Source organism: Cnephaeus nilssonii (genome assembly GCF_951640355.1).
Source record: "Cnephaeus nilssonii genome assembly, chromosome: 14".
NCBI classification, from domain to species: Eukaryota; Metazoa; Chordata; class Mammalia; order Chiroptera; family Vespertilionidae; genus Cnephaeus; species Cnephaeus nilssonii.
Window position 1 is genome coordinate 3,667,340 of NC_137085.1, and position 26,918 is coordinate 3,694,257.

General features: G+C 57.5%; 2 protein-coding genes across 5 annotated transcripts in view; both read right to left on the bottom strand.

The window, feature by feature from the left end:
- Positions 1–7,022, bottom strand: part of NUP214 (nucleoporin 214) — an 89,950-nt gene extending 82,928 nt beyond the window's left edge. For 3 of the 4 annotated variants that reach the window (XM_079790337.1, XM_079790336.1, XM_079790335.1), the window contains exons 1-2: positions 3,392–7,022; positions 610–805 (exon numbers count right to left, since the gene is read on the bottom strand). In XM_079790337.1, the coding sequence (XP_079646463.1) occupies positions 610–805; positions 3,392–3,436 (241 nt within the window). In that variant the 5' untranslated portion in view covers positions 3,437–7,022. Of the gene's footprint in view, positions 1–609; positions 806–2,668; positions 3,243–3,391 lie in introns of those variants that run through there. The other variant, XM_079790338.1, reaches the window with a different exon arrangement.
- A 143-nt stretch (positions 7,023–7,165) lies between these two features.
- On the bottom strand, positions 7,166–26,195 carry AIF1L (allograft inflammatory factor 1 like). Its single transcript, XM_079790339.1, has 6 exons — positions 25,799–26,195; positions 25,554–25,615; positions 14,654–14,720; positions 12,497–12,538; positions 9,799–9,961; positions 7,166–7,384 (listed from the first exon to the last, which is right to left on the bottom strand). Exons 1-6 carry the CDS (start codon positions 25,827–25,829, stop codon positions 7,297–7,299), a joined length of 453 nt encoding a protein of 150 aa, XP_079646465.1. The 5' UTR covers positions 25,830–26,195; the 3' UTR covers positions 7,166–7,296.
- Positions 26,196–26,918: the final 723 nt, after the last annotated feature.

The window sequence follows — 26,918 nt, forward strand, 5'->3', positions numbered from 1 at the left end:
ATCCTTAGGTGCTTTCCAAAATTATGTCACTAACATAACAAACCTCCCCCCAAGTCCCCAACCCCCCCAACACTTAGGAAATTCCAAGAGCTGTGGGACCTGGGAGCCAGAAATTGTGGAGGAAGACCATATATATATATATATATATATATATATATATATATATATATATATATATATATATATATATAATTTTAAACTTAAAAATATATTATTTCTTGTAAGTCACAATATTGCCAACCTGTACCCATATTTTTGCAACAATGCTCTAAATAGTACACATTCCCACTTGTTTGGATGGAACTGTTGTGCCAACTAAAAAGCCATGCAGCAAAACCCTTCTCCAAGAGAGCCACCAGCCAGGTTCAGCTGAGCAAAAACAAATGCAGGGCAGAATGAGCTCAGAGGAACAACTCATCAAGAGAGAAAAACAGAGGACCAAAGAGAACCAGACAGGCTTCCAACATCCAACCTAGAACTTCTTCTTGGGCTCAACCTGAGGACTAACAGCAGTTTTCATTTTAATATTAGAACGGCTCTTGGGAAGGAAACTATATTAGTACTTCACTACACTCCTCCCTGCTATGCAACACAAAGCAAATGACTTACCTATCTTATTGGGATCGTCTCCAGGTTTAATTTGAATAAGAAGATTTTTAGTAGGAAAAATGTGCAGCCCACTGGCTCCACCAGCGAAGACCAGGCCATACTTGTTGGACACGGCAAGTAGACTTGAGCGTTCCCTGGGCAGCTCCTCAGGGGAGTCAAAGATCCTCACCTTCTTCAGGGCTCTAAACTGAAAATCCTGTTGGGAAACATCAAAACGAGATCAATTCAGGGAAAATGGGAAATTAAATCATGTCTGTGATAATCCAGTAGACTCAATTCCAGTAAAACAAAAATACATATTACCCCGAGGCCAAGGACTGTGTGGCTTAGTCATTTTCAAGCTTCCTGTACATATTGTGGTACTTGGCAGTGTTTATTAATATTTATTCAATGAAATAAAATTTATTATTATTTTTTGTTGATTTTAGAGAGAGAAAGGGAAAGAGAGAAACACTGATTAGTTGCCTCACGTATGTGCCCTGACTGGTGATCAAACCCGCAACCTTTGGTGTATGGATGACGCTCTAACCAACTGAGCCACCTGGACAGTGCCAGTGAAATAAATTTTTAAAAATTCTTTCACAAAGCCTTCCTTGACTAATCCAGCTCACACTAAACTTTTCGTTTTCTGAATTTCTAGTTTATTTATCGTCTTAACTTCCACACAAGCTGGTGTCATTATCTATTATTATTTATAATCTTGTCCTATTTTGTAGTAGGTATTGACTCATGACCCACAGTAGTGCTTAATAAATTGTTAAATATTGAAAGCATCACCTACCTACACTGTAAGCTCGAATATCCAGTACAGTACCCAACAAACATATCCTATCTAATAATCCTATCTAATAAAAGAGTAACATGCAAATTGACCATCACTCCAACACACAAGATGGCTGCCCCCATGTGGTCAAAGATGGCTGCCCCCCATGTGGACACATGATGGCCGCCACAAGATGGCCAGCAGGGGAGGGCAGTTGGGAGGGACCAGGCCTGCAAGGGAGGGCAGTTGAGGGCGATCAAGCCTGCAGAGGAGGGCAGTTAGGGGTGACAGGCCGGCAGAGGAGGGGAGATGGGGGTGACAGGCCGGCAGAGGAGGGAAGTTGGGGGCGACCGGGCCTGCAGGGAAGGGCAGTTGGGGGGGACCCAGGCCTGCAGGGGAGAGCAGTTGGGGGGGGGGGGCAGGCCTGCAGGGGAGGGCAGTTAGGGGTGACCAGGCCTGCAGGGGAGGGCAGTTAGGGGCAAACAGGCTGGCAGGGGAGCAGTTAGGCATCAATCAGGCTGGCAGGGTGTGGTTAGGGGGTGGTCAGACTGGCAGGCAGAAGCGGTTAGGGGCAATCAGGAAGGCAGGCAGGTGAGCAGTTGGGAGCCAGCAGTCCTGGATTGTGAAAGGGATGTCCCAGATTGGAGAGGGTGTAGGCTGGGCTGAGGGACACACACCCCTGTGCCCCTGTGCACGAATTTCGTGCACCGGGCCTCTAGTATGGAAATAATGACCACAGAAAGATAACCAAATCCCAAAAACTGACTTACCTGGATCAAATGCTAAACCAAATTCCACCAAAAAAAAAAAAAGGACATGTATGGTAAAGACCTACATGCTCAAGACCTACACTCACAAGTCCAACACCTTTAACACAGGCTATGAGGCCAGGCATGGCTTGACCCATCCACTATGGAGCCTTACCTCACAACACTGCTTCCCTGACACAAGGGCGCCACCTCTGGCCCCCACCTAGGTCAAGTTTTCACTTCCTTCCATTTTCATGCTCCTTAGCACCTCAGGGCCTGGGAGCCTTCCCCAATCTCCTGTCAATGCCTGACTCACCTAGTCTTTGGCGAATTTACCTATGTGCATTCAAAGACAATTTTCAGTGTGCACCACTTCTTTTTTAAAAATATTTTTTTATTGATTTCTTGGCAAAAAAGAGCTCCATAAATTTACCAGTCACTATGTTAAGTTGTATTATACTAGCAAAAGGGTTTCTTTTCCTTCCATTCTAAACTTATCTTTAAGTTGAGGTTTTGGTGAAAAGAATGCGAATTCCCTTTTGCTTACATTCCAAACGTGTTAAGAGCCAAAGACAGCTTTTCTCAGCATTCATTTTTGTACTTCGGGTTTCTAACGCCTAAAATCTTCCTGAAACTTCCTCCCTCTCAGGTGTTGATAGCCATCACTGGGATCACCTGCCGCTCTCTGTAGTTTTCTGACTTGGGCACGTTTCCAGTACCAAAATAGTCCTTCTATTCCAATTAAATCGAGTTTTTTTGTAGGACCGGCGATGAACCCTGGCTCTGCGTTAGGCAAGCCTGGACCACCTTACAGAAATAGTACAGTGAGAGCGAACAGGAGAGGGTGTCAAAAAAAAAGTACAACCACCACCTAGATTTCAGCCTCCTTGTCAAATGTGCCTTTGGGAAAGTTACTTCCCAAACTTTGATTTGCTCCTCTATGTTAACAACTATTGCGTACGGTGGCTGTATGATTAACTCAGTGCGTAGCACACAGTAAACGCTCAATAAACAGCTTATTATCACTACTCGGACCACCACATGTAAGTAGCGAGAGTAACTCAGGTGGCTCGCACGAGACCAAGCAGGGAAGAGGAAACGGCACTAGCAGGACCATCGTCGTGCCCCAAGACCTGCAGGTGAAAACTCTGAACGCGGCAAATATTCAAGCAGGAGGCGGGGCAGCCGGCACCCGCGCTTCGCCGTTCAGCCGGCCTCCAAGGCAACGCCGGAACTAAGGAAGGGAGGGAGGCCGTGGCCAGTGTCTGACCTTCATCTCCCGCTCAGGGATCATAGCATCCATCTCGTCTCCCATCGCGCCGTCCTCAGGTGGTCGAAGCAGCCGCCGCTGCCCCGCGCGGCCTTGCCCGCACAGCCCAGGCCGCTCCGATGCCAACTTCCTGCGCTCCAGGCTAGCGGCGCGCAGCGGCCTCCGCACTTCCGGCGCGCTTTGATAGCGTCACGCGTTTCCGTCCGGGGAGACTGAGGGACTGTCTGAACTCTCGCGCTCTCCCGGCCGCCCCCTCCCATTGGCTGGCTCGAGCAGCAGGGGGCGGAGCCCTGGGGCCCTCGCGCCTGCGCCCGGGAGCGTCCAGGTGCCGCCCCCGCTTTCACAGCCAGAGCGGGCGGTGTTGGTTTCTATCTTTGGACGCCGCACGCCTGAACTTTCGACGCTCAGGATTCCGTGGAAACCCCCTCAGGAACACTTGGTTGTGGGTGGTTATTCATGGTTCCCGATTCGAGGAAGTTAGGAACTTGACAAATATTGACAGGGCCGCTCTTGAGAGGGGCTTTGGAGGGGGATGTGTGTGAAAGAAAAGACGTTTATAAAGCGGATGGGCCAGGGCCTCACCACGGGAGACTCAGGAGGTTAAAGAGCACCAAACATGAGTTTTGTTTGCTCCTTTCAAGGTTATCATTTACGAAGCAAAAGCCTGGAAGCCGCAAAAACACCTTAGGTGTGTTATATAATCTTCAAGACACCCTAGTCACCCATCAGTCCTCCATTGAATTGATGAGGTTACTGGAAGCACACAAGTTAGTCACCCAGGGCCCCAGGGTCAGAAAGCGGCGGAGGCGGGATTAGAATTCAATTCCTGTGGATATGCTAATTGACTATTCGGGAGACAATTCTGTAGTGGATTTATGTGAAAAATGCTGTAGGACAGACGTTCCTAACTTGGAGCATGGGGGGGGGGGGGGGGTAGGGAGGGGACAAATTGTTCGGTTTTCAGCAAATTGCGGGTCTGCTCCACGCCAGTTCTCATTTATAAGAGAAGGATGACAAAGAGAACCGGTCTCCTTAGGTTGTTAGGAAAGAAAGTTCCGTGTTTAGCAGAGCCTGGTACACAAGACACGCTCATTCAGTTACTGTATTAGCTAGCTCTTCAGCATGTGTTGAGCCCTGGAACCCGTCCCCAGAACACACCAATCAAGACATTGGTAAGTTTGTCTGTTTTATTTCCAGTATGTTGAGATGATACCCGGCACCACACACGCTCCCATGCACGCCGCACACACATTGCATCCACCTGATCTTGCCGGACACACTCCTTCCTTTTGAGTCGCGGGGACAAAGCCACACTTGGCAGTCCCCCCCAAGTTTCTGGTTCCATTCGTTAGATTTGGTCTTTCAGAGAGAAGACAGCTGGAGATCTAAGAAGCTGAGCCCTTGGTCAGAGCAGAGTGCAGGAGCCAATAGCCACAACCTGAAATACATGCAGACCCCCCTTTCCAGGGGCCATTCTTGAGCCCGTCCCTCCAGGAGAGAGCTCCTGCCTGCCCTTCCCAGAGCTGCGGACACATCCCTGGCTCTCCTCCCTTGAGGAGCCTTTCCTGTGGTCTTGTAAACTGGGGGGCCTATTGAAATAAGCCTGGTTGGCTCTGCCCTCCTCTGAGTGAGGATCAGGTACACTATGGTGGGTAGTCAAGGAAAGCTCTACCTTGCTCAAAGGTATCCTGTCCCAGAGAGGAGAGGTAGAAGGTGGGAATAGGCAGTTGCTTATCTAATGACCTTGGGGGGGGGAGAGAGCCAAGACGGGGAAGGGGGTGGGTGAGATTTTACATTTACAGGGAGAACTGTTTTTGCTGGGTTTAAACTTCAACTAGGCCTGGGCATTTGAGCAGCTCCTTAGCCTGAAGCTCAGCCAGCCATGGCCAGATAATCTTGCTGCTGAACTGGTTGAGACCAGCCGATGAACCTGGCCTAGCCTTTTCCCATTCCCTGCCCGCTCCACTCCCTCCTGCTGCTCTAAGGGCAGCTCCTCGGGCCCGGATTATGGGTCACCGAGGAGCCACAGGAACCCACGCTGGCTCCAGCTCCAGCAGCACCTTTCCACTCCAGGTGGGGCAAAGGCTTCTCCAAGACGCTTGCCTAGTCTTGGGCCCAGCTTGGCTCCCCCAGGATTGCAGTGCAGTCACCCCAGAGCCCCCTTTTTCCTAACATTCATCTCACTTTTCCCTGTCTGGGTCTTCTGACTTCCCCATTAGACCCTAAATATGAGTCTATTTCACTGCTGGGTTCTTAGCTCTTGGCCCATAGCAGATGCTTAATAAATATATTCAATGGATGAGTGCATCTAAGTCCTGAGAGGGCAGAGTAAGGGACTCCAGAACACAGGTGGGGCCAAGGCTGATTTCCTGCTCAGCCAACATGGGGCCGAGTGTGACACCTGCGTGAGTTCTGAGAAGCGGCTTAGGGGAAAAGCTCTAGCGAGTGCGGAATCACGGAGGCGGGCCTGGCCCTTACCCAAACCCTGGTGCTGACTCAGAGGCACTGGGAAGGGGAATCCTGGCCCCGGGTCTTCCCCGGTGCCGACCTATGAGCCTGCCCCTGCCCTTGTTTTCATCGGGGGCAGCCCAGAAGCATGGGCAAGGCATCTGAACACCTAGGCTCCAGGCCAGACTCTTCCGTCTCCTGATGAACCCCTGACCTCGGGCAAGGCACTTAACCCCTGTGGGCCACCACAGTTTCCTCACCTGTGACACGAGAGGACTGGTTCAGCTAACCTACAGGGTGGATCGGGGGCTGCAAAGCCGTGTGAGTCCATAATAGAGGACACAGGAGAGCCCGATCCAATGCCCAAGCTCAGGTTTGGGGCGATCTGGAAAGGGTGAGAGGAGTTACAGAGAAGTGGACACAGCCCGTGGCAGCACAAGGTGGGGAGACTTAAAGCTTATAATAGGCGGTCGGTAAGTACCTGTTGCACAACTGAGTACAGTGTGTAAGGTGGGAGGCGAGTGGGGAAGCACAGCCATTGTCAAGCAGACGGATCAGAAAGGCAACCTCCTGTGTCTCCGATCTTGGTTGGCTTAGCCAAGCTGTGCTCTGTTCGCCACAGGCATTTTATTCTGCACTCTCCTAGCCTGTCGCCCTCAGCACCCTCCCTAAAAGGTAGCACTAGACTGAGATGACCGCCCCCTCCCCAAGGCCCCTGGCCTCCCTTCTCTCTCCAAAGCCCTTTGCTGCCCAGCAAGGGACAGGACTCCTTCTGAGCTGCCTGTAAAGTGTGGCCAGAGGGGCAAGGCTGGAGGATTTCTTCCGGAACCTTCTTGAAGGGCTCAGATTGCTTCCTTCCTCCTTCTGCCAGCTCACTGAGGATGAGAAGAAGCATGGCCTGAGGGGGGCGTCACGTGGGTGGTAGGAGAGTGAGTGGCCACATCCTGGACCACTGGAACCTCAGAGTGTCTGAGGACTCCCTAGCGAGGCCCTGCAGCCTTGTTCCTACTCCAAGGTCTCCTGAAGTTGGACCGAGATCTTCACCAGGGCCAGGCCAGCAAGCCGGGGCTAAGTGCGGAGGCCTCTGGGAAGAATGGCTCCAAGCGGGGGGCGGGGGGGGGGCCGGGGCGGGGGGGGGGGTGGGAGAATCACAGGCTTCCAGCCTCCCTGCCTTGGCCTCGCCCTCTCCCGTTTTTTTTGGTTTGATGTCAGCCCTTCTGCATGCGTGGGGGGTGGGGAGAAGGGTGGAAGAAGAGAGGGAGGGGCCCCAGATCCCCTTTAAGGCAGATAATTTGCGCTTTACAAAGAGATCACTGATTCTGCAGATGGAAAAAACAAATAAACATGCCCAACGACCAAAAAAAACAAACAAGTGAGACAAAACATGAGTCCAGAGGGCAGTGAGATAAGGAGGGAGGAACGGGCAGGGAAGGCAGGGGCAGGTCCCGGCGGGGTCCTCAGGGCAGGCTGGCAATGTCTCTCTCTGGAGGGGGGCCACCCGGCTGGGGGCTGCTCTCTTTGGCTTTTCCTTCAAACATCATGACTCTGGTTTGGAGACGGAGAAAAAAGAAAACAACAGGATTAGGACCCTCCATCCAGGGACAGCTCCTCCAGCCTTCCCTCGGCGGGTCCTCAGCAGAGCGCCCTTCAGCCATCTTCCAGGGGGTCTTCTCAGAGCCGGGGACGGCAGCCACGTGGGCGGGGCTCCCAGTCCCATTTCACACGGGAGAAAACTGAGGGCAAAGTGGCAGTGTGACTCCTCAGAGCCACACAGGCGAGTCCAAGCAGGACAAGACTCAGGATCTCTGACTCCTAGGCCACGCACCTTCCCCTCACCAGGCTGCCTGGAGGAGGCGGAGCTAGGCTGGGCCACAGCTTTGCTCAAAAGCCCTTCTGATCTTCAAAAACCTCACTGCTCTGAGAGGAAAGTCTGGCGAGTTGAGGTAGGGATTCATGGTGGAGTCTCGGGGTGGTGGTGGTGGAAACAGCTGGACTTGAGTCCCAACCTACTACTGCCCAGCTGGTGACTCCAGCGAGGCACTCGACCCGCTGGTGCTCAGTGTTTCCACCGGGAAGGGAGGGTGCCCAAGTGCTTACATCCTGGAGCTGGTCCAGGCATCACTCATTCCCCAGTTGGGCTCTTCCCGTCCCCCTGGCTTTAAATCCCATCCAAAGGGCGACCGTCCACAAACAGCTGGTCTTTGCGCTCCAGATCTGCACCGCCAGCCCCCTCCTCCGCCTCTCCCCTTGGCTGTCTGAAGGGCACTTCCCTGAACACATCAAACCTGAGTTCTTGATTCCCACCTTCCCCACCTGCTCTTCCTGCCAAGCGAACAGCACAGTCACTCACTCAGTTACTCAGACCCCAGACTCCTCGGACTCCCTGTTTTCCTCTACACCCCACATCTGGGCAAGCAAGCATGCTTCCGGCTCTACCTCCAGAATCACTCTCCATGCCAGCAGCTGCTGCCCACTGCCCTGCAGCCTCTCCAAGCCGCATCTGCATCTCTCACCGCACAGGCCTCCCGCTGCCTCACCCCTGCCGCAGCCCGAGGGGGCCTTTGAAAGTCAGCCCCTAGCTGAGAGCACTCCAGTGGCACCCCTCCACGTTAGGACGAAATGCTTCATCTGACGGGCCTACAAGGCCCCATAGTCCCTGGCTCCTGCCCACCTCTGCAGACTACCCTTCACTCAGTGTCCTTACTAATGGCCCAGACACCCTGGCCTCTGTGCTGTTCCTCAACAATAAGAGCACATTCTGCCGCAGGGCCTTTGCACGCACAATGTCCTCTGCCAGGAAAGCTTGCTTTCCCCCAGATCTTCACATGGCTCTTCGCTTCCCACCTTCCTCACTCAGGGCTCTGGTCAGATGTCGCCTTCTCAGTGAGATCCTCCCCCCCTCCGCCGTCGCATCGCCTCTGTTCCTCTTCCCACTTTATGATTTTTGGACTACACCATGACAACCTGGTGTTTTGATTTGTCTCCTGCCATTAGAACGTAAGCTCCATGAGGAGGCCAGCAACTCGTGTGTCCCCAGCACCTAGACTAATTCCTTGCATATAGTTGGTGCTCAATAAATATTCGCTGAATTAACAAATGATAAGTCTAAAGTGTCAAGTGCCTGACACAATAAATGTGCACTAAACCTTCGATGTCCTTTTACTAGCATCGTCACTGATCGCTGCCCCCTGCCCCCTCCAGGGCCATCTGACCTGGTGCTTTTCCCACCACACCTCCTACCCCGTCCCACCCACACGCAAAGCTCTGACTGTGGGCTCATGAGCCGGTTACTCGGCCTCCTGGACCCTCAACTTCCCCTTCTGTAAAATGAGACAGTATATTTGACATTTGAAAAAAGACTTCATCTCATTTGAAGAAAGCCAAGAGAGGTCCTTTTCAGCTCAAACACCTCGAGACTCTGCAGGGAATTTCTCTGCAGCTTCCGTGGGGAAGACCCGGCGTATGGAGTGTGATTTTAGCCACCACAGGTCTCGGTGCCATCAGCCAGGTACCGGGCTAGCCTCTCAGTGTGTTTTCTCATGAATCCTCAGGACAACGCTTCGTGAAAGATGTTTATTACATCTCTATCTTACAGATGAAGAGCATGCCAACCTACCGCCCTCTAGAGCGGCGTGGAACTCCATCATGCTCACACCACCCTCTGGGTGATAGAGCCACTTTACAAACGAGAAAACTGAGGTTCAGGAAGTTTTGCCAGTAGCTTGGTCATCATCATTGCCACTGTCATCACAGCTGTCACTTACTGAGTGACGATTCTACCAGGCCTCTGCTACAGGCTACTGTCCCCTGCAAGGTACATGCTAGCGTGACATTCGACAGATGAGGAAGGCAGGGTCAGAGAAACGAAAAGCCTTGCCCAGCGGCCACACGAGCCAGGGGCCTCTCCACACACAGTGACTGGGCCTTCAGAGGCCCCAGGAGAGGCGGGAGGTACTCACAGCTTGAGGACGGCCGACCGTTTGCCCAGCATCATGTTCACAAAGTCTCGGTAGGAGATGGTGGTGCCGACCCCACCTGTCACCTCCGAGATCATCTTCCTTATCTCCAGGTGGGTCTTGGGGACCCCAAGCTTCTCCATCATCCTCTTTAAAGCCATCAGGTCTGCGGGAGGAAAAGCAGGCCCGTGAAGTGGAGGAGACGGCGGGGCGAGTGGGGACGCTGGCCGGACGGCCCCTCCCTGGAGACTGCAGTCCCTGGCCTTGCTCCTCTAGGGACCTATCACTCCCTCCCCGTATCCTTCGGAGGCAAGGCAGACTAGAGGTTAGGGACCTGCGCTTTTAGTGTACTTGGCCTTGGGTTGGAATCCAGCTCTGCGTTTTCTGGCTGTGGGACCCGGGGGAAACTCCTTAACCTCTCTGAACCCTTGCTCCCATCGGTGGTCAAATGGGTCAGTGGGGCCGGCCAGTGTGGCTCAGGGGTTGAGCATCAACCTCTGAACCAGGAGGTCACAGTTCGATTCTCAGTCAGGGCGCATGCCCGGGTTGTGGGCCTGATCCCCAGTGGGGGGTGTGCAGGAGGCAGCCAACCAATGATTCTCTCTCGCCATTGATGTTTCTACCTCTCTCTCCCTCTCCCTTCCTCTCTGAAATCAATAAAAATATATTTTTTTAAAAACACGTTGATGGGACCATTGGGGGGGGGGGGGGACGATGCGCGAGAAGCACCTGCAGGAGGCAGGCGCACAGAGATGGAGCAGCTATTCTTCACTGTGATCGCAGCTGCTCCCCGTGGTTAGGGGGAGCCCTGGGCCCGCTGCCCAGGGAGCCAGGAGGCCGCTGCCCAGTGAGGTGGGGTCAGGCCAAGCATGGACACCATCTCCCGGGGGGTCAGGGGCAGCTTCTCCCATCTGCCACGCCCACCCTGCAGTCCTAGGGCACCACTTTGGCCAGAAGGGAGAGGGTCCAAAAATACCCTGCAGAGCAGGAAAGCCAACAAAAGACCAAAATTCCAGAAAAACAAGGGAGGCACCGAAAATCACTACGCCCCGAGGAGTCCTGCCGCTGACCACCCGGCTCCCAAGATCTGAGGCAATTTCCTTGGGATTGTTCCGTGAACAATGGTCAGCAGAGGATGGCGCGAGAGGGGTGCGGCAGGCAGGTTTAGGGCCGGCCGTGTAGCCAGCTTACACAGGAGGCAGGGCAGGCAGAACCCGTGCCAGACCCCTCGGTGCCAGGATGTCCAGGGCATTTCAAAGAAAGCTGGGCAGCCTCCGCAGGAAGGAGTGAAAGGGCTCCCACAGCTGCTGGCCAGGCTCGAAGCTGGCAAGAACTTTCTGGAAGGCCGTTTGGCAGGGTGCTTCAAAAACCTTTGACCCGGGTGTCTCATTCCTGAGATTTAAGAAATAACGTGGACAAAGATTCACGTACAAAGATGGTCTTCGCAGGATTATCAATGGCCGTAGGGCAGTGGTTGGCAAATTCATGAGCCAACAGAGCCAAATATCAACAGGACAACGACTGAAATTTCTTTTGAGAGCCAAATTTTTTAGACTTAAACTTCTAACGCCACTTCTTCAAAATAGACTCGCCCAGGCCATGGTATTTTGTGGAAGAGCCACACTCAAGGGGCCAAAGAGCCGCATGTGGCTCGCGAGCCGCAGTTTGCCGACCACTGCCCTAGGGCGTTGGCCGAATGAATTATGGTCCATCCCCACAATGGAATATTATGCAGCCACTGATTATATTTCAAAAGAAAAGTAAATCATATGTCAAAATACTCACAATATGTTACTTTTTAAAATAAAGGAGGTTCTAAAAACGCTGTAAGACAGCATTTGTGAGTAGAACAGAGTGGAAGGACATCAGCCGCGCAGAGCAGTTATTTCTGGGCGCTGGGCTGTGGGTGACGCCTATTTGTCTTTGTGCTTTGCTGGGCTTTCCAGAATTTTTTTCTGATGAAAATGTATTGATAATTTTTTTTCTTAAGAAGAAGAAAAAGAAAAATATTCGAAAGAGGGAAGACAGAGGAGTAGAAACGCGGCAACACTGGAGTTCAGGGTGAGCCAGAGGAGGGATGGGGACCTGGGCCTGCCGCCTACCAACCACGTGCCCGGTGCAAGTCCTTTCATCTCTCTGAGCCTCAGTTTCCTCAGCTGTGAAATGGGGATGTTTAACCAGCCTTGCTACTGGTGAAGGTCAAGATATGGTCTTGAATGTAAGTGCCAGGGGACGGGTGTTTGTCACCCGCAGCACCTGGATGGTGGGACCGGATGAGGGTCTGTTGGAGGAGGGACCCAGTGACATGAGGCACTTTGTCAACTGCAGGACAGTGAACAGATGGGAGGAGAGGCTTGGGGGCCCAGGAAACGCCAGCCCCCTAGGTCGGGCGTCGAAAGCTTGAGCACCTCCAGCCCCGGCGGGGGTGGCACTCTCTGTGCTGGGTCCCCTGGGGTGGGAGGCCGAGGGGTGGGCAGCGAGGGATCGGGGAGGGAAACGGTGGGAGGAGAAGCTTGGGGCGCTGGATCAGGGTAAAGGCAGTCGGGCTCCGCCCCGGCTCAGCTGCCCAGCCCACCGGGAAGGCTTCCGTGTGTGCGCTTGGCTCCTGACACCTCACCCACCAGGCGCGTCTGTGCGGCCCTGGACCTTCACTCCGTCCACCCACCAAGCACCCTGGTCCCAACACTCAGGCCTCACTCACCAATCTCGCCTTCATTGTTCAGGTCAAACTCCATGTACTTCTCTGGAAATCACAGCAAAGACTGGCATTAGCTTCGAAAAGGGTGGCCCCTGCGGGTCCCCCCCGACTCCCCTGAGGGAACTGGCCAGGTCCTTGGGGAGCCCACACCTAACTCCTCATCCACGTGGGGGTCTCAGCACGAGCCCCATCATCTTAGCTGAGCTCGTCCTGCCTGCACTCCTCTGCGATGGGTGCCAGGGGGAAAGGCGTGCAGGGGTCACTCTGACCCTCTCCCACGCGGGACAGCTGTTTCCTTCCAGGTCCCACCACTGACGGCTGGCTGCGTTCAATGGGCTACAGTGACTACACTAGATTCTGGCCCTGGAGAGGCTGATGGGGGCGGGGAAGGGCGGGGTGGGAGCGGGAACTGCGCGCTTGCCTGGTGCCTCGGAGGTTCTCACGGGCAGCCAGGTGTGGGCACCGCCGGTAAGGAGCCCCTGTGGTCCGGAACCTTTCGGTCGTGGGCAACACCGAGAAGCCAACGCTCTTCCCGGAGGAATGCCCGTGGCCTGCCCTCCCCACCAAGCTCACCTACAGACTGAACCAAACGTCCTGAAGCAGGGGTCCAGGGAACCCCAGTAGCAAGAGAGAGTGACGTGAGCACCTTGGCATCTTCTGTCAGGGGCGGTGTGTGCACACAAGCCCTGTGGCCGCGGGCAGGCACCCCGCCCAGGAGAGCAGGGCCCTCCGGTCGCCTCTGCACGGAGCAGCCAGCGAAAGAGCCAGGTCCCCCCAGGGCCCTTCAGCAGCATCTGTGCTCCCGCCTCTCAGCTGCCTCGCCCTCCGTCCCCTCCGCTCCACCCACTGGCCTGCTGGGCCTGGCCCGTCCCCACCTGCTCCCACTGGGCTGGCCACCCTCGGCCTGGAATGTCCCTCCCAGGGGGTCACAGGGCTCCTCCTCAGGCCTCAGGGCTCCCAGCCTTTCTAACTGGGCACCACCCTCCCCCCAACCCCCCCACACAAAGCACCTACTACGCAGAGACCTGTCCCTTTTCCCAGGGCCACCTTTGAAGAGTGACCCATGGGTGACTAGAGGGAGGGAGGGCTGCTTCTCCCTCGCCAGGCTCTCCTGTGGATGACTGGCAGGGGAGGGTGACAGGGCAGGGGCGGGGCTATCTTGGTTCTAGTTCTTTTATGTTTTTAGTGTAAAAAGCACCATCGTGTAATGGTTAAGAGCAGGGGTTTGGAGTGAGATCCATGTAGGTTCAAGCCCCAGCTCTGCCCAGGGCGAGCTGTGTGAGCCAGGCACATGACCCCGCCTCTCCGGGCGACTTTCTCTGTAAGTTAAAGATGGCACCCCTCCCTCCTGGCTGCCGGGGTTGGTTCAGGGCGCCCACAACCCCCAGGTCAACTGCACGTGCTCAGCCATGGTCCTGCCCCGGACAACCACGGGGTAGGAATCTGAGGACACTGGGCAGTTCTCTGCCTGGGAGCAGGGAGGCAGCCCGCAGGCCCCGGCTTTGGGGGGATGCGGCCTCGAGGATGCTCGCGTGGTCCTCCAGGGCGCCCCGCGTGCACGCCCCGCAGGAAAGGTGGGTCCGCCCGCTCCTCTGTGCAGGGCTCCTCTCCTTTCTGAGCCGCTGGCCGGGAACCAAGCGCAGGCGGAACAGAGGGACCTTTATGCGCCCCCTCCCCGCGTGCGCGCGGGCTCCCAGGCCTGTTTTCTTTTCATCCCGTGCTGCTGGGATTCAATGGGCAGAAACTCTGCCCCCTGGCCCACTGCGCAGACACAAACGTCCATTCTCCACAGGGGCTCCCGACGCTCCCCGCTGGAGGGGAGAGCTGGAGGGGGAGAGGCCAGGGCTACTACAAAGACCTGATTGTGTGCTGGGGCCCCGGAGCGAGCAGGGCCTGGGCAGCGGTGGCAGGAGCCAACCTGAGCCTGCGGGCCAGCTGTGGGGAGAGGGGCAGGGGCAGACTGAGGCCTACAGGAGAGGGGTGAAGGGGCCCAGGGGGCTTGGAGGCCGTGGAGGGGCCTGCCCCCTCTCACTGGGCACCGTGTTCTGCAGCCCACCAGGAATAGGGGCATTCTGGATGAAACGGGTACAGCCTGGCCCTTTGGGGGTAAGGAATCCTACGTGTGGGGGCCTGGGGGGTGGGGCAGCCAGCCCTGCTCACCTTTGAAGGCTGAGAGCTTTTCTGGCAGGTCCTCTTCATCGCTGTATTTCTGGTCACAGAGAAACTCCTAGAGAGGCGAGAGGACAGAGCTGAGCCAGGGGGCAGCAGGCAGGACTCGCCTGCAGGAGGCCCAGTGCCCCGGCCTCCTCTCCCGCCAGGTCAGACATGCGGTGCGAGTCCAGCCCGTGGGCTCAGAAGCTGGGGCGGGGCCTGGAGGGTCCGCTCCAGAAGATGAAACACCTTCAATCAAACGGAATGACCGGTACAGGGACCTGCCTCCCCCAGGGCACCCCGCTCCGGGGTCCCGGGAGCAAGGAGCCCAAAGACAAGCCGCCTGGTTCCAGCATGAACTTCTTAGGTATGTGACCCTAGCACACTAATTCCTCTCGGTTTTCCAGCGCTTTCTCTCCGAGCGGGTACTGTCATCACAGCTACTTCGGAGTTTGTATGAGGATCCGAGGGGAGTGCATGCATGACTCCTGGCACACAGCGAGTGCTCCATACAGAGCGGCCGCCGCGTTCTCCGTCTCTGCTCCAGCCAGAGAGTGACTGCGTTGCTTGGGAGGTCACTTCCCCCTCTCCTCCGTGCCCGCACCTGTCAAACAGGCCCTCCTTCCCCTCCGGTGCTGGGAGAGATTCCAATGAGTCCTCTCAGAACCGGACAGGGAGGGTCAGGGCCACCAACAAGAGCCCCCAGAGTGAAGCAGTTACCCGCATGCTCTCTCTGGACCCGCCAGTGGGCCCAACAGTTTCCCATTTTGCAGATGAGAAAAGTGAGGCTCACACAGCCGGAGCTTCACTTCGGCTCCATCTCATTCGAAGTCTATATCCTTGACCTCGACCCTCAAAGATGGGCAGATGGCAGGCATCCATCTGGCTTTAAAACAAAAGCTACCCAATCGTAAGCCCCTGCTCCGCCAGCACAGGGCGTCGTTGCTCATCTTCAAGCCGCCCTAGAACCGGTGTGCAGGCGGGGAAGCAGAGGGTGTACCCACCCCCGCACCGGACTCCGCAAATGCCCTCTCTTCTCTGGACTGCACTTTCCTCATCACTGAGCCGATTGGACATGGGCATCACTCCTCATTCATTCACTCACTCACTCGTTCATTCACCAGTTTTGGAGGGACCACAGTGTACACTGCTGTGTGCCAGGCAGCAAGGGAGCAGGTGAGACCAAGGCAAATAAGACAGAGCCCTTATCCTAAGATGACAGGGAGTGTTCGAAGGGGGAGCCCATGGCACCGGTCAATCACTCAGTCTGTTTCTAAATTCCTGCTGCCACTTCCCACTCCGATGTGCCTGTACTTACACATCTCCTCGGACAGGGAACTCACTACCTCCCCAGCCTGTCCTGTAAACCCCCTAGAGCAGTGGTTCTCAACCTTCCTGATGCCGCGACCCTTTAATACAGTTCCTCATGCTGTGGTGACCCCCAACCATAAAGTTATTTTCGTTGCTACTGCGTAACTGTAATTTTGCTACTGTTATGAATCGTAATGTAAATATCTGTGTTTTCCGATGGTCTTAGGCGACCCTGCTAGCGGTTCTCAACCTGTGGGTCGCGACACAGATCTTTACATTACGATTCATTAACAGTAGCAAAATTACAGTTACGAAGTAGCAACGAAAATAATTTTATGGTTGGGGGTCACCACAACATGAGGAACTGTATTAAAGGGTTGCGGCATTAGGAAGGTTGAGAACCACTGCCCTAGAGGCTTAAAGTGGAACAAGAGAATGACAGAAAGCCTAAGGGATGAGAAAGCACGCCGGGTTCGGATCTCAGCCCCCTCCTCACCCACTGTAAGTGGCACAAGTGCACCCACCTCTTCAGGCACCTGTCCCTCGTCGGGGATAACCAAGCTCATCCGTCAATGCTCACTAAGCAACGGGGGTGACTTAGTTTGAGGCAGAACCTGCCCGTTCCAGGGCCCAAGTGTCTGCATGTGAAACCCGCCCCCCCCCCCCCACAGAGAAGGAGAAACCCACCTGCCAATACAACTCGCTCGCTCGCCGTGTGAGCCATTAGGTCCCTATTACACCGGTTTTACAGGACAGAACAGGACCACAGAGCTCGAAGAATACCGTACTTTCCAGCGTATAAGACGACTTTTTAACCCAGGAAAATCTTCTCAAAAGTTGGGGGTCTTATACGCCGGAAAATACGGTAGGTTAGAAAAATCTCTGACAACGTATATCAGATTGCTTAAAACCCAAATACTGTATTTTCTGGCGTATAAGACCCCCGACTTTTGAGATTTTCCTGGGTTAAAAAGTCATCTTATACACTGGAAAGTACGGTATGTCTGAAGTCCGAGCAGCTGAGGAAATGCAGGTTGGGTTGGCACCTGGGCCTACCAGCTGCCAGGACCTGTGCCCCCAGCCGCCTGGTGGAGGGCGGCCCGGGCCTCGCCTAACCCCGCCTCCACTCAGCTGGAGCTGGAACCTTCTCCGGCTGCCCTCCCCCGCTGGCCGGGCCAGGACTTCCCTTCCCCTTGGCTGCCTCTCAGAGCTCTTTCCACCGGGACCCAAAGTAGGACAATGATCTCTTGTCTGTGACCCCGAGCAAACCAGGCACCTCCCGGGGTCACAGACCCCAAACCTGTCCCGCAGAGGGACGAATGGGAGTGGCTCCCAGCCTTTGGGGTAAGGAACAGGGACACCTTCGGGCGGTTGGAGGCACCAGCAAGACCCGGCACCTGGGGCTCTCCCAGCTCCCATGTCCTGGTCGGCCAGAAATCCTGCCCCAGCCGGAGCCGTTAGGCATGTGTCCTGACCACCTCTCGCAATCCAGGCAGACGGGGCTCAAGGCGTAGGGCATGGGCTCGGGTGTTGGAGGCAAATCACAGTGATGAACATGGAACAACCAGGCAGCGAGCGAGAGCAAGGACAAGAGTGCGGTGCGCACCGCGGCGTGTGAAAACCACTGCCCTTGAAAACCTCGACCTGGCCGGCTAGCTCCCACTGGGACTTCGCTACTGGGCCCCCTGCCTGCACCTCTCATCTCCACGTTTTTTTTTCTTTTTCTTTTTCTTTTTTTTTTTTTACAGAGAGGAAGGGAGAGGGAGAGAGAGTTAGAAACATCGATGAGAGAGAAACATCGATCAGCTGCCTCCTGCACACCCCCCACCGGGGATGTGCCCGCAACCAAGGTACATGCCCTTGACCGGAATCGAACCCGGGACCTTTCAGTCCGCAGGCCGACGCTCTATCCACTGAGCCAAACCGGTCAGGGCTCTTTTTTTTCTCTTAATATATTTTTATTATTTCAGAGAGGAAGGGAGAGGGAGAGAGAGAAAAAAACATCACTGATGAGAGAGAATCATTGATTGGCTGCCTCCTGCATGCCCCCTACTGGGGATCAAGCCCACAACCTGGGCATGTGCCCTGACCAGGAATCAACCATTGAGCCACACTTGCCGGGCAACTCCACATTTCTACATGGCTCTCTCCCTCGCCTCCTTCAAGCCTTTGCTCAACTGTCACCTTCTGAATGAGGCCGACCCCGTCCACCCCACTGCAGCCCCTGCCTCCACTTCCAGCCGCCTCCACTTCCGGGCCATCTCCCTCTATCCCATGGGACGAATCCCCTCCTAACACATGTAATTGCTTATTAAAGGTATTGTCCATCGTCCGTCTCCCGCTGTGAGAAGGTAGGTTCCGCATAGTAGGTGCTCAATAAATACCTGCAGGACGAGTGACCGAATCGAGACTCAGAGAGGGTAAGTAACGAGCTCAAAGCAGCACAGCCAGCAAGTGGCCGAGCTGGGCTTACAGCCCACAGAGGAGGCGCGTGGGCTCTGCCTGCAGGGCTGGGAAGGTGAGTGCCCCGAGGAAGTGGGTGTCGGGAGGATGATGGGAGGAGGCCGGCCTGCAGCCACAAGCTCTAGAAGCACCTATTTATTGTCTTACGCCTCCCAGGTACTTAGCACCCAGCACGTAGTAGGCCCTTAATACACATCTGTTGAATGAATGGAGAAGCCTGCCATTTAGCCAGAATGACTTTTTCCACTCCCCCACCCCCCGAAACGGTAAGGCAGCTTTGCAAAAGTGCATGCACATGTGTGACAGAGATGGGGTGGGGGGAGGGCATAGCGGGGGACGGGTGACTCAGATATTAGAATCACATTTTTTTCTTAGAGCCAAAAGTGACAAATGCTTGAGCCACAGAGTGACCAGGGGTGGGAAAAGCAACTGACCCACTGGTGGGTGGGTAGGCAGCCCTCGCTGGCCCTGGGCTTGAGCAGCTGTGTGGACTCGCCTTTGGCAGGGGCCGGGGAAGGCGGGCGGCAGGAGCAGGAGCCACCGGCTGGGCTGCCAGCTCCCACCCCACCTCCAAGCTTCGGAGTCTCAGTTCCTGCTTATGCCCAGCCCACGGCTTCCTCCCCTTCAGGTGGCCGGCCCCCCACATCCCTGCCCATCCTCCGGGCCCAGCCATGCCCAGGGGGCAGGCATCCTATCTGTGCAGACTCCAGGCCCCCTGGCTGCCCCGACTCTGGGTCCCCAGGCAGAGGAGACAGACAGAGAGGTCAGCCCCCTTCGGAAGAAAAGCAAAAGCCGGAACCCAAAGAGGGCACGCTGGAGCCAGAACGCCTGGTGAAGCACTTAGCAGCTGTGTGGAAAGTCCTCGCTGGCCCGTGCCTCAGTTTCCCCCTCTGTAGGGAGGATGCAAACATCTCACGGGCTTGTTCTGAGGATGACAGTATGTAAGGAAATCCCTCACCTCAGCGCCTGGCGCCTGTAAGCGCTGAACCAGAGTGAGCTGGTGCCTGCCATCCTCGAACTTTCATTTCTATCTGCACGCTCCGCTGACAGCCCGGCTCATCACCCAGACCACGTGGCCCAGCAAAAAGACCGGAAGCACGCCTCCTTCCCCGACGGAGGCTGCTCACCTTGTCCCTTTCCCCTCCCGGGGCCGCCCCACTTGACAGATGGGACAACTGAGGCCAGGGAGGTGGCTCAACCTGCTCCAGATGACGACATGTCAACAGTCCAAGGGCTATCTCCCTTCACCACCCAGCTCCCTCCCTGCCCTGACCACGGAGAAGGCGGCCTGACCACAGGTTTCTGAGCAAAGACAGTCAACACCAGGAGCTATTTCCTCCCGGGCAGCTGCAGAAGGAGGTTATTCCAGAGCCAGGGCCCACCCGGAACCCTCCAGGGGATGGGGGGGGGGTTTACGCTACCCCCACCCCCTCTCCCACTCCAGCCCACTGTCCCCAGTGACACGCTTTTCCAGCTGCAGGAACTGCTGTCAGGCTCCAGGTGTGAGGGGCTCCGAGAGTGACCGTTGCTATGCAGAGGGGCAGGCTCAGGGGCCTGGTGGCCTGGGCAGTCCCTGGCAAAGAGCCAGGAAAAGCAAGCGGGCAGGAGCCTGGGGTGGGAAACAGGAAGCCGTGAGCTGAGCAGTCACTCCCCAAGCCGGGGTGTCCACAGGCAAGGCCCCGGATGGTGACAGAGCTACGAAAACATCCGCCCGGCCACAGAACGTGGAGCAGCCAGCTGGTCCTCTTTGTTCAGTATCTGGGGAAACTGAGGCCTCAGACGGGAAGGGTCTCGCCTAAAGCCACGTGGTCGGAAGCCTCACATAAACTCCGAGTGCAGGATGTGGGGGGCAACGGGGCGGGGAGGGAAGTTGAATCCGGGTGCCGGGGTTCAAATCCCAGACCCAGCACTTACGAGCTCTGTAGCCCTGGGCAACTTGCTTTACCACTCTGGGCCTCGGTTTCCTCATCTGTGAAATGGGATCACAATAACAGCATCTCCTCATTGGGTTGAATGAAGTGAGCTAACTACACAGACCCTTCCTAAGGGATAGCAATTATCATTCTGCGTTTGGATCACCCAGAGCCGTGGTCGGCAAACTGCGGCTCTTTGGCCCCTTGAGTGTGGCTCTTCCACAAAATACCACGGCCTGGGCGAGTCTATTTTGAAGAAGTGGCGTTAGAAGAAGTTTAAGTCTAAAAAATTTGGCTCTCAAAAGAAATTTCAATCGTTGTACTGTTGATATTTGGCTCTGCTGACTAATGAGTTTGCCGACCAATGGCCCAGAGAGAGAACTGTGAGCAGGGGAAGGGCAGACAGGTGACCCGGCCACAACTCCCTGTCCCACGCTGTGCCACCACGTCCCGCCGGTGAGTCCTGGGACGGCCATCCCTCCGCAAGGGCAAGCTCTACTCTGGACGCCTGGCTGACCCAGCAGTGACAGTCCATCCCCACGGGGCAGAGCGCGCCCATCTCAGGCCGGGGGATAGTGCCCGCAGCCACACCTGCCGCTGCTGCTCGCCTTGGTCCTCCCTAACCCCTGACACATCAGACTCTCCCCGCCCTCGCCCACAGGAGTCCCATCCCAGCGCTCCTGCCGGGGAGGGGCTGCTCCCAACACCAGCAGAGGCTGGCAGCCCGGACCCTGCCACCTGCCTGACTCCCCCAGACCGCACTCTCTTTCTGGGCCGGTACCTCTAGCACCTGCTCCCGGATGCTTGCTCCTGGCCCTCCAGGCCCCTCTTTATGTATGAGCTGTAGCAGAATTTTGGGACGGGCGGCTATCACCATCTTGGAGGCCATCCAAGGGGCTGGTGGCTGAAACCCTGGGCGCAAACCCCCAGGCCAGGTGGTACCACACCAGGCTGTCAGGCCTCTGACGCAGCGCTCAGGTTCTTAAAGGGCCAGCACCAGGCCACAAATGCCCAGCCTGGTGCCTGGCACGTAGACGGAGCCTGTAACATGCACCCGCAAGGACAGCGGGCTCACATTCCCCACAGCGGCTCCGGGGCCTCATCCGGACGCTGTGTCCTCGCCAACAGATGGGGCGGCTGAAGAAAAACACCCCACCGGCTACACCAATACCGCAGACCCTGCAGAAATTCCATCTCCCGTTTCCTGTGACATGGCCACGCCGAGGTCGTGACTGGCTGGACCTGTGCGGACACTGAATCCTCGGAGGCTCACGTGGCCGCTTATCAGCACCTCCTTTATAATATATTAAGGAAGAGCAAGAGAGACGGGTGCCCAGTGATGCCAGCTGGGCACACTCCCCTGGGCAGGGACACAGTGGCACTGCCAGGACACAGGAAAAGACACACCTGCGTAGTGCCTGGGTCAGGTCTCAGAGGTGCCCCGCTGCTCGGGAGGAGCTGGGGACCGATACCCCTCTGGGCAGAGATACACAGCCTGTCGTGCCCAGCTCTTCCCAGCACAGATGGCACGTGGGTCCTGAAATAGCCACGAGGCACGTAAATGCTACAGGGAACGCCGAGTGCCCTTCATTCGACCCGGGAGGGCTGGGAGGGCGGGACAGGAGCCAGAGATCTTTATCCAGGTAAGCCAGAGAGGCCTGTCACAGCGAGGCCACGGCCACCTGGTGGACGGGCCGGGCCAGGCCACGGGCGGCGTCTGAAGTCAGACTCCCGACTCTCACTTCCTGGCTGGAGGGCCTCGGGCAGGTGACTTCACCTGACAGCCTCTGTTTCCTCATCTCTAAAATGGGCGGCCCGGTTAAGCCGTGTCCCGTGGCGATGTTTACACGTTCTCATGGCGCGTGTTTGTAACCCAACGTTCCTTTGACAGGAGTCAGTGAGATGATGCAGGTCAGCGCCAGGCCCACCTCCTGTTTGGTTAAAGATGCTGGCCTCTGGCCGGCTCAAGCTGCAGCCTCCCTACCCCCATGGCCTGCAGGCTCCCCCCGCCCGCCCCCCGCCCCCGCCCCTCCAAGGTCCCAAGGATAAGGGCACCCACGAGCCCCACCACTGCTCTCTGTCCCTGTGCAAAGCTCAGAGAATGTGTTCTGTTGCCATATAAGGTTGGGCCTGCTGGCCTGGGGTCACCTGCCATGCCATCAGGGCTCGGAGAATGTCAGCTATGTGGGGGGAGAAGGAGGTGTGCGCCTGGCCTGCCTGCTCCATAGTGCAGAGAATGCACACACACGCACACACACACACACACACACACACACACACACACACCGCACAGAGGTGGGGGCAGGCGTCCACAGAGGACACCCAATCCAGCTTGGAGACTGAGAGCAGGCTGGGTGCAAGTGCGGCTGTTTAAACCCAGGCAACTGCCTCAACCTCCTCCGAGCCTTGTTTTCCATGACATGGGAATCCATACTCACAGGGTCAGGGTAAGCCATCCACGAGATGATGCCCCAAGCACGCCTGGCACACGCCAAGTGCTCAGAAAACGATAGCAAAAGCTACAGTGAAACCCAAAGAGTACATTTCCATCCAGCTCGGCCAGGACGTCCGGGCCCACCCAAGTCTATTTCCACTCCTGAATCCCTGATAACAGCTAAGACCCAGCTGCCCTGCCGCCCTCCGGAAGCCGGCCCACCCTGAGGAGTGGGGGGAAAAGCCCCCAGAGGAACTGGGATGTTGATCCTAGACGCCCCCAGAGCTGCCAGCCCGCTAGGCTCTGCCCCAGCAGCAGCCACAGAGGTGCCCGAGCTCACGCAGTGGGCACGAAGCCCTGTCCTTCACAGCTTCCGACTTCCTCGATGTTGCTGGGCAGCGGCTCAGTCCAGCGCCCCCATTCCAGGGGGGCAGTGAAGCTGAACCCCAAAGGAAGGCCAGTGGCTGCCCACATGGTTCCCTCTAGAACCTGTCCACTCCAGGGAGCCCCCACTATGGCCATGGCCATGGGTGAAACGGACCCAGACCCTCAGAGTGACTCCCTCCGAGTCTGCAGAGCTTCATCCGCTCACCCCCACTGCTTGTTGGGACCCGGAGCAGGGCAGGGACCACGGCTCCCATTTCAGGCAGGGAAGACCAAGGCTCTTCCAGACCAAGGTCCAGACCAAGGCTGCGCGGCCAGCAGGGGCCGGGGCAGATCTCAGCCTTGGTTTCCACTCCCTGCGCCTTTAAGCCCTAAACAAACCAACGATAACAATCGTGACAGCAGCCAGCTCTCCTTATGTGCCTTACATAGATTACATCGCTGAAAAATCACAACAACCCTGACTACCATTATCTCAGATGCCTGGTTCAAGGTCAGAGAGCCAACAACACCCTTCCCCTCCCCTCCCCTCCCCTCACGGCTCTAAGCCTTGGCGGGGCCACCTCCACCCTCTGCGGTGGGAAGCAGCTCAAGTTTCGGGTTTGGTCTTGGAGCCTCCTTCCTCCAGGGGCCCAGAGCCCGCGCCCAGCGGCCTGGCTCACACAGTGGCTTCAGAGTAGCATCTGGGCAGCCAAAGGGTGCTAGACCGCATGCTGTGCCTCTGGCTTCTGTGTGGCGTTGGCCTTATGCTTGCCCTTTCTGGGCATCGGGATCCCAGGCGGGATAGACACAGCTCCCTGCTCACCCTCTCCAGTCCAGCGCTGCCCAGTCCAGCCCCCCTTCCCGAGCCAACCCAGTCGCCCTCCCAAAACAACCCTGTAGCCTCCCCACAGCCTGCCCCCTCCGCGGGCGGGGCTGGCACGGAAGTCCCACACTCCCAGCTCCTCCGGCTTGTCCAACTGCAGTCACCTCTCCCCATCCCCAGCTGTCTCTGGCTCAAGGTCCTGCCGGCTGTGGGTGGACTCGGCCAGCTTGGAACCCGCCCGGCCCAGGGGGCTGTATGAGGTCAGGGTTCCAGGCGCCTGTCCAGAGGGCAGGCGCAGCCAAGACCTGCGGGCTGCAGACTGACCTGGGAGGGCGCCCACAGCCTAGACCCCTGAGATCCCAGCCAGACATCCAGGCTCCCTTCTGGCTGTGCTCGCGATGACAGCAACAGGCAGGGTAGGGATGGCAGTGAGGGGCCCTGGGGTCCCCAGAGTCCTCCCCGAAATTCCTATAGCCAGGGGGATGAAATCAGACAGGCTGCCTAGTTCTAGACGATCCAAGAAAACCAAAGAGGGAGTCCAGACTGCAAGCCCCCCCACACCCCACTGAAACACTGCAACCATGCAGTGCCTGACCCCGCCCCACAGCCTCCCCCAGGACCCCGCTGACCCCACCAGCTTCCCACTTTGGGACTCAGAGCTGGGCTGGGACCCTGGGTGCTCAGGCCCCCCCCCTTCCCCTCCCCCCCCAGGAAGCCAGCAGCGGGGATGCCTCCACAGCCAGTTAGGAGGGAACTTGGGAGACGCCTTCCCCAGGGAATCATTCTAGCACCATCCTCGGAGGTCTCCCCTCGGGCGGGTGCTGGACCAAGCCCACTGCAGGCTCCCCTTGCTGACCCCAGGCCCCCTCCTCGGTGGGGACCCAGAGCTGGCTGCGGCCTCTGCTCTGACCAATCCCGGCAGGCTCTGACACTTTTCCTTATCTTCCAGAATCTACCGCTCACTACACAGACGTCCCTGGGGCTCCCACCGTGTGCCTGGCAGCGCGGGATGGCCTTCTTTATAGAAACCCACCAGGGCCGGCCAGGAAGGCATGGAGGCTCTAGGGGAGCCTTCCCTACACGTGGGATGGGAAAGAGTCGCGAGGGTGGGCGTGAGGCAGGTAGGAGACGAGCATTTTCTATGGTGGAGAGGGCACTGGCCTGCCAGTCTGGAGCCCGGGGAGCTACCGGCAGCCGCCTAGCCTCTCTGAGCCTCTCTGGGCCCTGTAAGCAGACATTCCTGCGGCGGGTCCCAGGTGGGCTTGGGTGGGCGGGGGGTGGGGGGTGCCTGGTATCGTGGCTCCCAGCCCGGCCCTGCCTCCCAGTCTAAGAGTAACAACTTGCAACCCGAGACGCCAGGTCCAGAGCGGAGTGGAGGGGGTGAGGGGGGACCTACCTGGAGGCACAGGGGCGGGGAGGAGGGAGGAAATTGGGGGGAGCCCGGCACGGGGGGAAGAGGAAGGAGGGCGCAGCCTCGCAGATGGAGGTGGGCCCCGCGGGGCGCTGGAAGCTTTGGGGGACCAGCGGCGCGCGGCTCCGGCGCCCCGCAAGCTGCCCTCGCGGCGGGGCGGGGAAGCGGAGGCGGCGGCTCGCACTTACCCGGTTGATCTCGGCCAGCCGCCGCTCCTGCCGGGCTTTGAGCATGCCGAACGCCTTCCCCCCTGCAGGAGACAAAGAGCGGCCGGGAAGCGGGGGGCCCGGGCCCACTTCCCGCGCGCGGCAGCCCGCGGCCCGCCGGGGCGCACAGGTGGCGGGCGGGCGGGCGGGCGGGGGCACAACGTGCGCGGCCGGGAGCCCCGGGACGGCGCGCCGGGCGGGGAGGGGCGCGGGGGAGCGGCGCCTACCTTGAAACCTGTTGCTGGGCGCGACCGACATGGCGAACGCGGGGCTCCCGCCGGCTCGGGGCTTCGCGGCCGCGGCGAGGGACGAGCAGGAGGGACTGGCGCCCGGTTCGAGCTCCCGCGGCGTGTGGCGGCGGCACCGAGGGGCGGAGGGAAGGCGCGGGCGGCCGGACACACCTCTCCCGGCCTCCCCTCCGGCCCGCCTCCCTCCCCGCCCGCCGCCCGGCCGCCGGCATCAAAGCGGCTATTATGCGGGACGCCCGGCCCGCCGCCCGCCCCTCCGCTGGAGGGCGCGGAACGTGCGCGCGCGGGGCCGCCCGTGGGCACCGCCCTCCCCGCTCTTCCCGGGACCCTCGCGAGTCCCGTTCCCGCTCCGGCCGCGGGTGCCCCGTCAAGTAAACGGGGGCGGTCTCAGTCCGCACACTTGGAGGAGCTGCTGGGAGCCGATGCGGGAGCGGCGGCGGGGAGGGCGTGCGCCACCCACCGGGCCGTTCCGTTACTACCGCCCCCTGCGCCCCCTGCCAGTACGCACTTTGAGAAGGGAGGTGTGCACCCCAGCCCTCACTTTTAACTCTTGAAAGAAAACTATAAAACCGTTTAGTTGTGTCGGGGGTGAGGGGAGATGCATAATGACCAAGTGCCGTTGGGACGTCAGCGACACTAAATCAATTAGAACAAGCCCGGCTGGTGTGGCTCAGTGGTTGAGCATCGACTCATGGACCAGGAGGTCCTGGCTCAACTCCCCGGTGAGGCACAGGACCGGGTTGCTGGCTCCATCCCCAGTGTGGGGTGTGCAGGAGGCAGCTGACGGATGATTCCGTCTCATCACTGATGTCTCTATCTCTCCCTCTCCCTTCTTATCTGAAATCAATAAAAATATGTGTGTGTTTTTTTTAATTAGAATGAGTTTGTGTTTTGTTAATACAACCGACTTTCTTGAGCACTCACTGTGCAGAGGCTCGATGCCGGATCTATGTACGTCACTCATTCTAAGAACTCTCTGAAATGGGACTCACACTCCCGTTCCACAGAAGAGCAGAGCCAGGAAGTGGAAGTCTGCGGCACAAGTCCACGTGGACGGTCCCCGAGCCTCGAGCTCCGGGAAGGGTGGCGCTCGGGGTGG

Coding starts and splice junctions, on each gene's coding strand:
- AIF1L (XM_079790339.1), bottom strand. CDS start 25,829: ATGTCGGTCGCGCCCAGCAACAGGTTTCAAG. Junction 14,721..25,553: donor GGCTGGCCGAGATCAACCGG/GTAAGTGCGAGC, acceptor TCGCCTCTCTAG/GAGTTTCTCTGTGACCAGAA. Junction 9,962..12,496: donor GAACAATGAAGGCGAGATTG/GTGAGTGAGGCC, acceptor TTCCTCCCGCAG/ACCTGATGGCTTTAAAGAGG.